The sequence below is a fragment of the Coenobita brevimanus genome, chromosome 101 (assembly GCF_032717465.1).
Source record: "Coenobita brevimanus isolate Jiangsu-jjx chromosome 101, ASM3271746v2, whole genome shotgun sequence".
Classification (NCBI taxonomy): domain Eukaryota; kingdom Metazoa; phylum Arthropoda; class Malacostraca; order Decapoda; family Coenobitidae; genus Coenobita; species Coenobita brevimanus.
This window is the reverse complement of record NC_137054.1, coordinates 37,470,010-37,483,255: the sequence shown is the minus strand read 5'-3', so window position 1 is coordinate 37,483,255 and position 13,246 is coordinate 37,470,010. Positions and strand designations below refer to the sequence as shown.

At 41.5% G+C, this 13,246-nt stretch overlaps 1 protein-coding gene across 1 annotated transcript in view; it reads left to right on the top strand.

Annotated features, from left to right (window-relative positions):
* The first annotated feature begins 502 nt into the window (after positions 1-502).
* The window catches only part of LOC145415134 (sorbitol dehydrogenase-like), a 49,090-nt gene continuing 36,346 nt past the window's right edge, over positions 503-13,246 (top strand). The window contains exons 1-3 of the mRNA XM_080284554.1: positions 503-556; positions 8,514-8,547; positions 10,000-10,164. Coding sequence (XP_080140680.1) covers positions 509-556; positions 8,514-8,547; positions 10,000-10,164 — 247 coding nt within the window. The 5' untranslated portion in view covers positions 503-508. The remainder of the gene's footprint in view (positions 557-8,513; positions 8,548-9,999; positions 10,165-13,246) is intronic.

The following is a 13,246-nucleotide window of genomic DNA, read 5'->3' as shown; positions in this document are numbered from 1 at the left end:
TCAGTGCCATGACATATCATTGTACTTTATTCTTCACACCTCCAGACGATTTTGTAAAGTTATGGAGAGACTAATTGTAGCTGTGGGGTTGGAACAGTCTACATTAACCCCTGCTGAAAAATATCGTCTGAAGGCTGCTGGACTATAAACAAATAAATTAAAATAAATAAATTAATAAATAAAAAGAAAAATAGATAAATAAATAAATGGAACTATTACCGGTCTTCTGGCGTTCAGCAGTTCTGGGAAATATCTGAATGCACGTCGGATTATTTTGGCCTTAAATTTTAGGGAGAGTTTTCGTAATGAAGGGATTAGAGCTAAACCTCTTTCATAGAGTAGGGCCCTGTGTGAACTCTGTAACTGTGCAAAAGTATTCTCTCTCTCTCTCTCTCTCTCTCTCTCTCTCTCCTCAGTTGCTCTCCATGACCCTCGTCGTCAAGGTCAGTGCAGATAAAAGCGGTGAGTGGGGTGGTAACAGTGTCAGTGCAGCAGAGGACACGACACCATGCAGAACACCTTCGCAGTCCTAACCGGTGTTAATGATCTCCATCTGGTAAGTACGCGACACACTTTCCCTCGCTGTGGTAACCATGGTTCTGATGATGCTGGACAGTATTTTTACTGGCTTTGTTGATTTCGTAACCTCTTCCTCAGCGGTATGTTGTGCACCTTACACACTATTTTTGTAATCCTCAGGTATGTTACTGACGCAAACTGTGTCGATATTAAGTAAACATATAGTACATAAAATGCAGGAGAACTTAAGGCGTAAGATGGAAAATATAGTCGTACAGCCAAGGAAGTGGCACTACAAAGCCTCCCGTGCCAACCAGACTACGACCTTCAGTCACATGATATGCTGGTCTGCGTATTACTCCCTCTGTGTGATGACGCATTGCCATATGTGTTCTTTCGAGTTTATTTACGAAAGTTTTGTTAGTTCAGGATTAATGTAATTCGCAAAAGATGCCAGTCTAATGAAGTTTGTTGATGACAGGATAGAAGACCGTGGGCTTGGATGAAATAATCATACGGAGAGAATGAGTGTCGATAGTGTGGAGTATGTGTCTGAGGGTGGCAAAAGGCATTATAGGCATATGGAAGAAGGTAAATGGATATAGTGAATGAGTGCGTTGGAAAGCAATGTATGAAAGTTGATGAGACTAGAGAACGAAAAGTTGGTTGAATGAATTACTTAAGGAGTACATTAAGAGGGTTAGGCATTCCCTTGTTAAGTTGAAAGTCGACGGACTGGATCTATCTGTTAGGAAATGAGAAGTTTATCTCTAAAAACAAGAAGGAGCCCTTCGTAGACTGCAATTCCCGCTCAAACCAATTGGTCTAAGGGACCAACATTTCATTTTGCCCAGTGACTTTGACTTTCAGTTGGTTTCTCTTCATTCTTGCTTGACCCTTAAAATTTCCACCAGCTTTGGTCCAAATCGCATCAGAGCTGTTTTAAATGACCTTTGCCCTGTGGCTTGACCTTTGACCTATTCTAAAAAATTTGTCAGTCCCTTAGTTCCTCCACAGCCCCTCCACCAAGTCTGGTTCAGATAAGATGAAAACTGCTTTAGTTATTTCATTCACATGCAGTTCATATACATGAGTCAAATTTTGTCCTTGACCTGTGACCTCGACCTGTGACTTTGGCCTTTGATCTTGACCTTTGATTTTTCCCCAATCGAATCCCTTCGTTCTTGCCTTACCCTCAACCCTTCCAATAAATTTGGTCTAAACTTGATAAAAACCTAAGTTAATCTTGGTAGGTCAATCTTTGGCTTATTCTTGTTACCATGACCTTTGACCTATGGTCATCCAAAGGACACCAGATGAAGGACAGTGAAATGCCAGAGATAACACCAGATGAAGTTAAGTTTTGTTTTAAAAGTATGAAAAGAGGAGAGACCCCAGGAGAAGATGGAATAGTAACTGTTGGATGCAGGAGTAGAAGTTCAAACTCGGCTCGCCCATTTATTTACTCAATGTATAAAGTACAATAAAAATCTCGAAACATGGTGTATGAGCACTGCAATAGATATTTTTCTTTACAAGAAAGGTGACTCATAAGATGTTAGTAACTATCGTCCTGTTAGCTTATTATCAGCTATTTACAAAATCTTCGAAGTCCTTACCAGCGGAAAAACAACAAATTTGGGGGAAAACCAACCTCGTGAGCAGCAGGATTCTGAAGCAGTTATTCGAGTACTGATCATCTACACACAATGAATCAGTTAATTGAGAAAACTATAGGATCCGATAAACCAATGTGCTTAGCTTTTGTCGATTGTAAGAATGCTTTCGATTCAGTGGAGCAAATAGCAATTATAAATTCATTGCGGGAACAAGAAGTAAACGAGAGAATTGTAAAATTGCTTGAAAACAAATGCAAATAGGGAACAACTACGGTTGAGTTACATAAAGACTCAGAAAAAACTAAGATTGAGAAAGCCGTGCTTCAGGGAGATACAGTTTGACTAAAATTATTTGCAGCACGCCTTGAAAACATTTTCAGAAATCTAGATTGGGAGAACAAAGGAGTAGACAGATGGATAAAAACGATTTCAGATCTGCAGATGAGACATTGTCCTAATCTCAGAAACAAGAGTGCATCGCAAGAAATGTTAAAAGTAGGGCAAAAGATTAACCAGAGTAAACTACTGTTTTATCCAAATACACCAAAGAGCATCATCAAAATAAGTGAAGAAATTCTTGAAGTTGAGTACAATTTCTTGGGACAAATACTGAGACTAACGAAAGACCATGAAAACGAAATAAAAAGACGCATTGCAATTGGAATAAAAGTTCTTGGTAAACACAGGGGCATCATGAAAAGTAGCTTGTCAGTACGTATGAAACGAAAAGAATATAACGAATGTATAATCCCAGCTATGACTTGGGGTTGTGAGACCTGGAAGCTGACAAAATCAATGGAAAACAAACTAATCCGTTCTTAAAGAGTAACAGATGGATCAGCGTTGGGAATATCTTTGAGAGACAGGAAGAGATAAACCTGGATGAAAGAACAGATTAAAGTCAAGAACATTATGGAAGTTACAAAAGAACAGAAATAGAAGTGGGCAGGTCATGTAGCAAGAACAAGGGAAACCCGATGGAGCAAGAGACTGACTGACTTGACTCCAAGGCCAGACAGACGGTGAAGATATGAAACAAAGATGTTTGCAGACAAAACCTGGCAGAAATTGGCTCAGTCAAGGAACTTGTGGAGAAGGCTGGGGGAGGCCTTTGTTCAGCAGTGAACTTGCAATGGCTGATGATGATGATGATGGTGAATCCCTTCACCATGAGGGTGTTCTAAGCTGAATGATGTCGCTCGTTGATAGCAAGCATAAACCACAATAAGAGATCATCCTAATGACAGGGTTAAGAGAACTATACTTCCTATAATACTCTCAATGCGGTTGTTGTATCTGGGTAGTTCATTCAAGCTAAAACCTATGTCTGTCTATCTATCTATCTATCTACAAAGAGAAATCCGTGCATTTTAAGGATTAAGACAAGATCGTCTATTTCATAACCGGTTTTCTGATAATTTCATTTAGGATATCACCAGGCGATTTTACTTAGCTGTGAGAAATCCAAATAGGCAAAAGGTTAACTTAAACTGATTTATAGAAGCGACCCCCATAGGGTTTAATAATACCAGGGACAGTTTGTGAGCTTTCACGAACAAGTTATCATGTCATTTTTATGGAATTATTACCCTTCATAGCTTGGCAGGTTTCCCAGTGGCCAGTAATATCGTCACTGTTAATGACCTTGTCAGTGACACGCTTTTGTTTCTGCGTACACACACACACACACACACACACACACACACACACACACACACACACACACACACACACATCTGTCTATCTGTCTATCTATCTACGTGTATCTACCTATATCTATGTCTATAGCTGTATCTCGTTATGTATATGTATATCTATATTAAGTTATATCTGTATCTGCGTCTATATCTATATGTATATCTACATCTATCTATTTATCTATCTTTTTATCTATATCTGTATCTATATCTATCTATCTCTCCATCTATCTATCTATCTACACAGTGGATACAGTGGTGAGGATTATAATGAAAATAACAAGTAAATGTGAAGGAATATACGTGAACTGATGGGCCGGACCAGTACTTGTATGTTGCTGGTAAACATCGTAGGCGCCGGTGTCGTATGCACGGAGTGACTTATGCTGGAAGTCACCATTCCGCTCAGTGCGCATGCGCCGAGTGGCCGTTTAGCTCCCATTTTGAAAGTATCTGCATGTTATCTCAAATTTTGTGCCATTTATCAACAACATTGTATGAAATACATGTGTCAGGAAGATAGTAGGATGTCTTATCGACCTGTAGGTAACTATAGGTCGATATATGGATATATATAAATAAAGAAATATATATGTTACAGGCAGATTGTGAAATGAGTCATTTCGTGAAATTAAGATTAGTTTAGTTTAGGTTTATTTAGGTTAGGTTGATCTAGGATAAGGTAAGGTTAAGGTTAGGTTAGGTTTGGTTAAGTTTGGTTAGTTTAGACTTAATAGAGAAGGGAACGGTAACTTCCAGCATCAAGTCACTCCGTGCATATGACACCGGCCACCATGCCAGACCAAAACGATTTCACTCGCTTTTGCCGCCATTCGTTGACCTTTCCCTGCAATGGACGCGCTTAAATATCTCATTCAGGCTAAAGACATGATTTTGTTTAAGTGACGGCAACTCTAGCAATCATAAAGCTAATCATCCTATTTTGAAAGCTATGGATAAGTAATTGATGACCTGCAGTCTATATTTCCAGGTATTATGTGTAATTGCGTAGTCTCCAGATGACCGCCTGATCCAGAAGCTTCAAATTAACAACAGTGTGTAGGCTAGTGTTTTCTCTGACCGACTACCTCGTATTTCTGAACATCTAAACGATCTCTTCCATCTGATAACGTATATTCTCGTGTATTTGCTCCTTCCAGTCGATTACAGTCCTGCTACTATAGGCATTTCGTGATGTGGCTCCTCTGACAGATGAACACGTATATCTGAGCTAAACAACAGCAGCAAAGTATAGTCAGTATTTTCTCGCTTATGGCCTTCCTGCGTTAGCCACTAGATTCATCAACGCACCCTCCTCTTCCTCCACCTTCTTCTTCTGTTTCCTCTTTCCCCTCCTCTCCTCCCCCTCCTCCTCCTCCTCTTCCTCCACCTACTTCTTCAGTTTCTTCTTTCCTCTCCCCTCCTCCTCCTCCTCTTCCTCCACCTACTTCTTCTGTTTCTTCTTTCCTCTCCCCTCCTCCTCCTCCTCCTCCTCCTCCTCCCTTTTCTTCTTCATTCATCTTCTTCCTTATTTTTCTTCCTCTTTCTTCTTCTTCTTCTACTTCTTCTTTTTCTTCTTCTTCTTCTCCTCCTCCTCCTCCTCCTCCTCCTCCTCCTTCTTCTTCTTCTTCCTCCCTCCACTCCTTCCTTCCTTGCTTACATCCGTCTTACCTTCTTTCTTGTACATTCGTCCCTTTAGTGTCGTATCTAATGGAGTGTTCTTTATGTACGCCGCCACAATCACACAGATAAGACCACAAGATAAAACTTACATCACTTGGCCGAACTCGAGATTCTCCTCGGCTTAGGAGTTTTCTGGTACTTCTTCTTTAGTAATATATTTTGCATCATGCACCTTCCCTCAGAGGTTCATCGCAGAAGTGTACATTATCCGTTAGGATAAAAAAAAAAAAAAGTACCATTCACACTGTCCAATATCCACGCGCCTACAATAGGTACGTGGGCTTAATAACTGACTTTGTACTGTTACTTTGACCATTGTAGACTGCTCTCAAGATCGAATCCCTATATCCTTGCTTTACCCTGAACCCTCACACAAAGTTTGGTCAAAGTAAGATCAAAACTGTTAAAGCTGACCTTGCCATGTGACCTTGACTTTTGACCTTTCCATGAGGACTTCACATAAAATCTGACTTTCATAATCTTTGTTCTCGCCTTACCCTGAACCCTTACACAAAATTTGGTCTGTATCGGAAAAAAAAAAAACTGTTTAAGTTGACCTTGCCACGTGGCCTTGACCTTTGACATATTCTCAACATCAATCCCTTGGCTGACCCTTATCCCCTTCACCAAGTGTGGTCCATATCAGATCAAATGTATTAGTTATTTTGTTAAAACAGACACAAAGGTCGAACTTTGACCTTGCCCGTGACCTTGACATTTGACTGATTGTTTTGAAGACTGATTTACTTGATCTTCCCTTAATTTGAACCATTTCACTATATTTATTCTAATCGGATAAAAGCATTTAAGTTGATTTTGCTTATTCAGAGTATGACCTAGCCATGTTGCCCTGATCTTTGATTCAATGTTCTCAAAAGCAATAGGTTTCGTCATTGGCTATCCTTCAGCCCTTTCAACAAGTTTGGTTGAAACTGGATGAAATCTTTTCATGTTATTTTGTTCACACACACACACACACACACACACACACACACACACACACACACACACACACACACACACACATATGAATAAATAAATAAATAAATACATATATATACAGTATATATATATATATATATATATATATATATATATATATATATATATATATATATATATATATATATATATATATATGCCTACTTTCCTTCCATGGACCTACAGTATATTCACCAGGAGTTTACTTTTCCTTTAAAGCCTATTTTCTCCCCATGAGACATACCAGATCCAGACATGACCCTTTTTCTCACATGGACTTACTTCCTCCACGGACCTTTTTTGTTTTTTGTTGCCCATTGGATCATTGTTGTCACCTGGACCCATTTCCCCCGAGGATGTGTCTCTCATGAACCTATTTTCCCACATGAACCTATCCCATGAATGGACCTATTTATCCCATAGTCCTATTCCCCAGTGGATCTATTTCCCACACCTACCCATCCATCCACTCACCCAGTGTAGTATCCATCTCTTGGCTTGTCCTTCGGGAAGCCACACATCCACTCATCCACCCATAGTGTCCACCAACCCACTAAGCCCACTCATCCATCCTAAAAAAGCCCAGCTGCCCACCCACGAAGTCTACCCACTCAAGACCCCAACCTGCTAACCCAGCACACCCTGTCTGCCCAACCCATCCACCTGCCACACCCTAGCTGCTCACCCCATCCTCTCACCCCATCCACCAAATCCACCCCACCCACTTTGCCCACGCCATTCATTTTGCCCACCACACCCTCCCACCTCACCCATTCTACCCACTCACCTCACCCACCTTACCTCTCCACCCACCTTACCCATCCACCCCACCCACTTCTGTCCACTCACCCACCCACCCAACAAACTACTCCATCCATCCGCCCACCAACCTACCCACCCAATTACCAAGCTTGAGCAACCACAAGATGAATTGCTGCTTTACACACACACACACACACACACACACACACACACACACACACACACACACACACACACACACACACACACACACACACACACACACACACACACACACACACACACACACACACACACACACACACACACACACACAATGAGGGACAGCTGCTTTTATAGTACAGGTTATTATTAAAATACAGTAATAATAATAATAATAATAATAATAATAATAACAATAACAATAACAAAATTAATAATAATAATAGTAACAATAATGATGATAATAACTAGAAAGCACTCAGGAGCGCATACCTCCGCCAATGCCATTGCCACTTAAAAGGATCCGGATCCAGATCCGTGGAGATATTGTGTGGAATACATGGGATCCGGATCCACCCCAAATTTAAACAACTGGTCCTTGACCCATGGCCCACCCTTCCACATAATTCCATTGAAATGCATTGCGAACTTTTGGAGATCTTGTGCGGGATAATCAGGATCCGGATCCCCCCCAAAATTTAATCAATTCTTTCTTGGCCCATGGCCCAGTCTTCTACAAAATTTCATTGAAATTCATTGTGAACTTTTAGAGATATCGAGTGGACAAACAAACAGTCACACATAGGTGAATACATTACCTCCTTCAGCTTCGTTGGCCTAGGTATTAATAATAATAATAAAAATAATAATAATAATAATAATAATAATAATAATAATGATCTTTACTACCACCACCACCACCACCAGCACCAGCACCACCACCCCCACCACCACCAGCACCACCACCACTACTACTACTACTATTACTACTACTACTACTACTACTACTACTACTACTACTGTCGTTATTATTATTATAATATACTGAAGGTAATATGCTCCATGTCAAGTTCAAGGCCATGTCCTCTTTCTCTTCCCCCACCATCGTAATACTGGCTTCAGTTCCCACCGCGTGTCCTCCCCCTCCTCCTCCCCATCATCATCATCATCATCATCATCATTATCATCCTGGCGCCAATTTGTCGCCATTCATGCTCGTCCCGCCACCCGCTGCTGCCAATACTCAGCCACACACTTATTTCTTTTGCAGGAGACGCATCCCGTGCCTGAAGTGGGTCCAGATGGTGAGTATTCAGAGCCAACAGAAATATATTTAGCATTTTTCCTTTACTATAACTTTTGGGAGATTGTTAGGGTCGTATTATCAAACCCGAGTACACGACGGGGAACAAATCCCAAAATTTGACTGTCATTTATGGGTTTCCTGTGATTATTAGATCCGATTAGCCTGCATCCCAGACTACAGAGTGCAGCCAGTAACGACAGAGAAGCGCCATCCCATTTACGTATTTTCAAAATTATTTTCTTGCTACTAACTGGGTATTTTATTTCTGTGCCGTGGATACACCCAGGAATTATTTAGGCAAACACCGGACAATTTTTGTGAGTCGATAGAAATCCCAGCAGTCAAAACTGTCCTGATACATTGAGCCACTACTTATTATACCATTTTATTGACTTATTCATTTGTTCCCTTAGTTCATCTGCTGTCATCTATGCATACAGATGAAAACAGAGAAGCATCACTAACGCCAAATATCACAAACATCGCTCAGTTCCAGCTTCATTTCACCCAGGTTTTCTGATGTTTGTATAGTTGTATGCCCCTCCAGCCAGAGTACGTCTTTATTGAATTCTGGCTGATTCCGATGTAGGGGTTATGAACAACAGCAGTAATCCAGTTCCACTCCTGCTGCTTGCTTGTCCATGTTTATCCAGCAGTACAGTTGGATATTTAGATGTAAACTGGGTGGCTGCCTTTCGTATTTGGGGGAAGATTGAACCTTAGCAAAAACTGTCAGCTATAATGAACCTGGAGTGGTAGATATGCATCAGTTCCAAGTCTCCTACCTCTTCCCTTGCTTGACTTACTTCAGGGTGAGGCAGAAATGACGGAAGAGAGGAAGAGGAGGATGACTTGTAAGAAATGACGAAAGGGAGTGAGGGTATGGTAAAGAGAGGAACTGATGTTCACCTGCCACAAAATAGCAAACTAATAAGGTGTGAATTACGATTAATGCACTCAGCTGCACACTTCCCCCAGTTCCAAGTATACAGGCAGGCTGCGCTTTTTGAGGAGCGTGTTAGTGCTGCGTTTGCATACAGTATATTTGACTGGATGGACTTTTTTTATTAGAAATATACTATGGAACCTAAGTAACTAAGATGTTACTGAACAAAGTTTCTGGATTTGAAGATATTCAAAACATGTAGCCTGCGTTTCATCACTTCAGTCCGATGGCATAATTCTTATACTCTTGCTGCCTCCGGAAGACTGCATTCAAACTGGAAGAGATGTCATGTTCTGAAGGAAGTAAGGGTGGTTGGATGTAGACTTTCCAGATCACACTTGTCCTAAGGTGAATGGAGTCGTTTGGAGAGAGCAAAAATAAAATTTATTGTAGGAAGGAGTTAAACACGGAACTGGATGGAGGAGGGTGGTGGGGGTAGAGGGGAGACTGTACATGCAAACAGCCACCAAACACTTACCCCTTCGTTTTCTCGTTGCTGGCCAGACGTGCTGATCCGGCTGTCTGTGGTGGGACTGTGCGGAACTGACCTCAGCATGGTGTACAAGGGCCTGATAGGCGAGGTCAAGGTCCCCTATCCATCGGGGGTGGGTCACGAGGCCAGTGGGGTGGTGGTCAGCTTTGGCAAGAACGTCAAGAACTTCAAGGCAGGTGGGTACTTGTAGCATAATGATGATTTCTGTAATGCAAAAAGTCGAACACAAGGCTTAGCGTTTGCAAAACTTGTCTCATTAAAACACACACACACACACACACACACACACACACACACACACACACACACACACACACACACACACACACACACACACACACACACACACACACACACAAGAATCGTTCATATCGATATGTCTGGGCACATTAAAGTCACAGGTACTGAGAAAGAATTCATGAAGAATACAGCTCCAGAGTTGACCAGTTGACGACACGAAAGACTGAGATTACCGACTGATTCTTGCAACAGAGTTTGATAGAACAGAGGTGAGAGTGTAGATAGACGGGTGTTGGACCCCTATCATAATGGGAGAAGGATGCAAGTAGTGCTCTGATCAGTGAGAGAGAGAGAGAGAGAGAGAGAGAGAGAGAGAGAGAGAGAGAGAGAGAGAGAGAGAGAGAGAGAGAGAGAGAGAGAGAGAGAGAGAGAGAGAAAGAGAGAAGGGTGGGTGCCATCACTGTATAAGTGGTTGGGGGTAGATATACAGCTGAAAAGCCATTCATGAATAGGAAGAAAAGTATCGGTGAGAGGAACACCGCTGTTAATAGTTTCAGAGGAGCACTGGCAGTCTACAACCACAACTGTGGAGCGACCGAAGAGAAAAACTGAAAGCAATGTAAAGAATGAAGAGTAGAAACACTGGAGAACAATTAGGAAATTAAAGGTTGTGCCATAATATGTCAGAGGCCTTCGAGATGTCTAGCACCATAGCAAAGGCTTCATCGAAATTTCGGAAAATGGACGACCAGGAACCTGAGAGGACTGTAAGAAAATCTTCAGTGGAATTTCCCTGACAAATAAAGGAGGTCAGACAGGTTGTGAAAGAAAGGTGCTTCAGTATCTTCCTGGTCAGGATAGACTCAGTGACTAGAATTACAGTATAATAGGATAATGCAGCTGGGTAACAGTCACGGGGTTCAGAGTGATCATCCTTTGAAAATGGTTGAATGAAATGAAACTTCTAGCAAAAAGGAAGATGCCAGTTGCCTGACAGAGGCAAAACGGTTTGCCACGGCGGGATGTCAGCACAGAAGCAGTTCTTGGAATGACAGGAGTGACTACACCAGAACCATATGCCTTATTATTGACTGATAACTAAGAGGGAATAATAGCAAAGGAAGGTGATAGATTATTAGCACTGAATTCACCCTAAGTAGTGTTAGCAAATAAGAGCAAAGTGCAGGCTTACCAGAGGAAGAAACAAAGACTGGATAGGTACAGGAAATGATGATGATGATAATGGTGATAAAGATGACAACTGTGATGATGGTAGAGTGACTGATGTAGCTAGTATAAATTAAGTTTGCGAGACATGCAGTGATGCTCTCTCTCTCTCTCTCTCTCTCTCTCTCTCTCTCTCTGCGCTTGGAAGGAGGAATAATTTTGTCGTTAAATACTTGTCCTGCTCCTTCTGAAGTAATTAATAAAATGTTGGCGGGACTTGTGGGTGAGACTGACGGATGAGGGATAAATGTCAAATGGTGACGGCTGAGGGAGGAATGACGTCTGTTTTGTTGTTCTTGCTGGCACCTGATGATTTTTTTTTTTCATCTAAGAAGAGAATTTACTAACTGAGGAGGTCAGCTGTGGTTCCATTATGCCCTTCATCATAAGAGATCTGCCCCAAGGTGAAGACAATCGCCTGAAGCTAGTGCAGTATTGATTTAAGAAAAAGGACGTCACGGAACTGAAGGTGTTAGCCAGTTGAGAACGAATACGTATTTTTTGTAGGTTGTACCAGAATGTTTTATTTAGGTTAGGAGAGTTCATTCATAGTGATTGGTTTATTGGAGGACAGATATCTAACGTTTATCTCTGGAATTCAGAAAGTTTCTCCTAAGTTGAGGTTGTAAGAAAAAAAAAAATGTCATCACCTTGAAGGATTAAGATTAAAAGGTGGGTTACGTCTCTATAGTTCGTCCACCTTCACTTGGCAGGATTTTTGTCCTTTTTCCAGCAAAGTTCTCGCAGCTCAGTGGCAAAATAAGGCAATGCTGCACCTCAGTATTATTCCCTTAAACTTCTTCGTGACTGTTTCCATATTCTAGTGGTAATCTCTTCTTACAGCTAAATGGTAGACGACGATATTACCACGGTTTCGTAGCACATCCTCTCCATAGCACTTATTGGTGTCTCATCATATTCTAGTGTTAGTCTCTTGCTATACAATAAAACAATACTGCAGCTCTACACCTTTACACAACTCTTCTTCGTGACTAGCACCATGATATAACATTAGTCCCTTGTTATAAATCACTTTTTAAGCGCAACTCAATGTGGAGAGAGTATAGTATTCAGTAGCTAAAATATATATATAATTTCAGGATTGTCAGGTTTCATTGTTATACTCCATTACGCCAGCCTTCATTCAGCTGTGAGTGAGTTATGCGAGCCTGAGTGTTAATATCATTGCAACAAACATCCCTCAAAGACCCAGAATAAACAAAAAAGGTCTCATTTCCCCCCTTAACTTGTGAGTGTAGCGGCCGGGAGGCTGAGTGGCCCAAGTGGTTGAGATAAGAGATGAAGATGTATATGGCGCCGCCCTGATAACAAGTCTGGCAGGCAACGGTGCTCATGTGTGTGTGTGAGAGAGAGAGAGAGAGAGAGAGAGAGAGAGAGAGAGAGAGAGAGAGAGAGAGAGAGAGAGAGAGAGAGAGAGAGAGAGAGAGAGAGAGAGAGAGAGAGAGAGAGAGAGATGAGTAATTTCATTTAGCGCGTTGCCTTTCATCTACAGTTCAACGCGTTTACACGCATACTCAAGGACACATGATGGCTCTGAGTTTGTGTGTGTGTGTGTGTGTGTGTGTGTGTGTGTGTGTGTGTGTGTTGATGAATCAAGGGGATCAGTGGTTCATTCCATCTACCCATCGATACTAAACTCTGCATGTATGTCACACCTCGTGGGGTTAGGTTAGCTGTAAAATTAGCCGTTTAAACCTGGCTACACGTCCTCTAGCAATAATTTCTCGACATAATGCTAGTGCTGTAGTAGAATATTTATGACAATGTTCC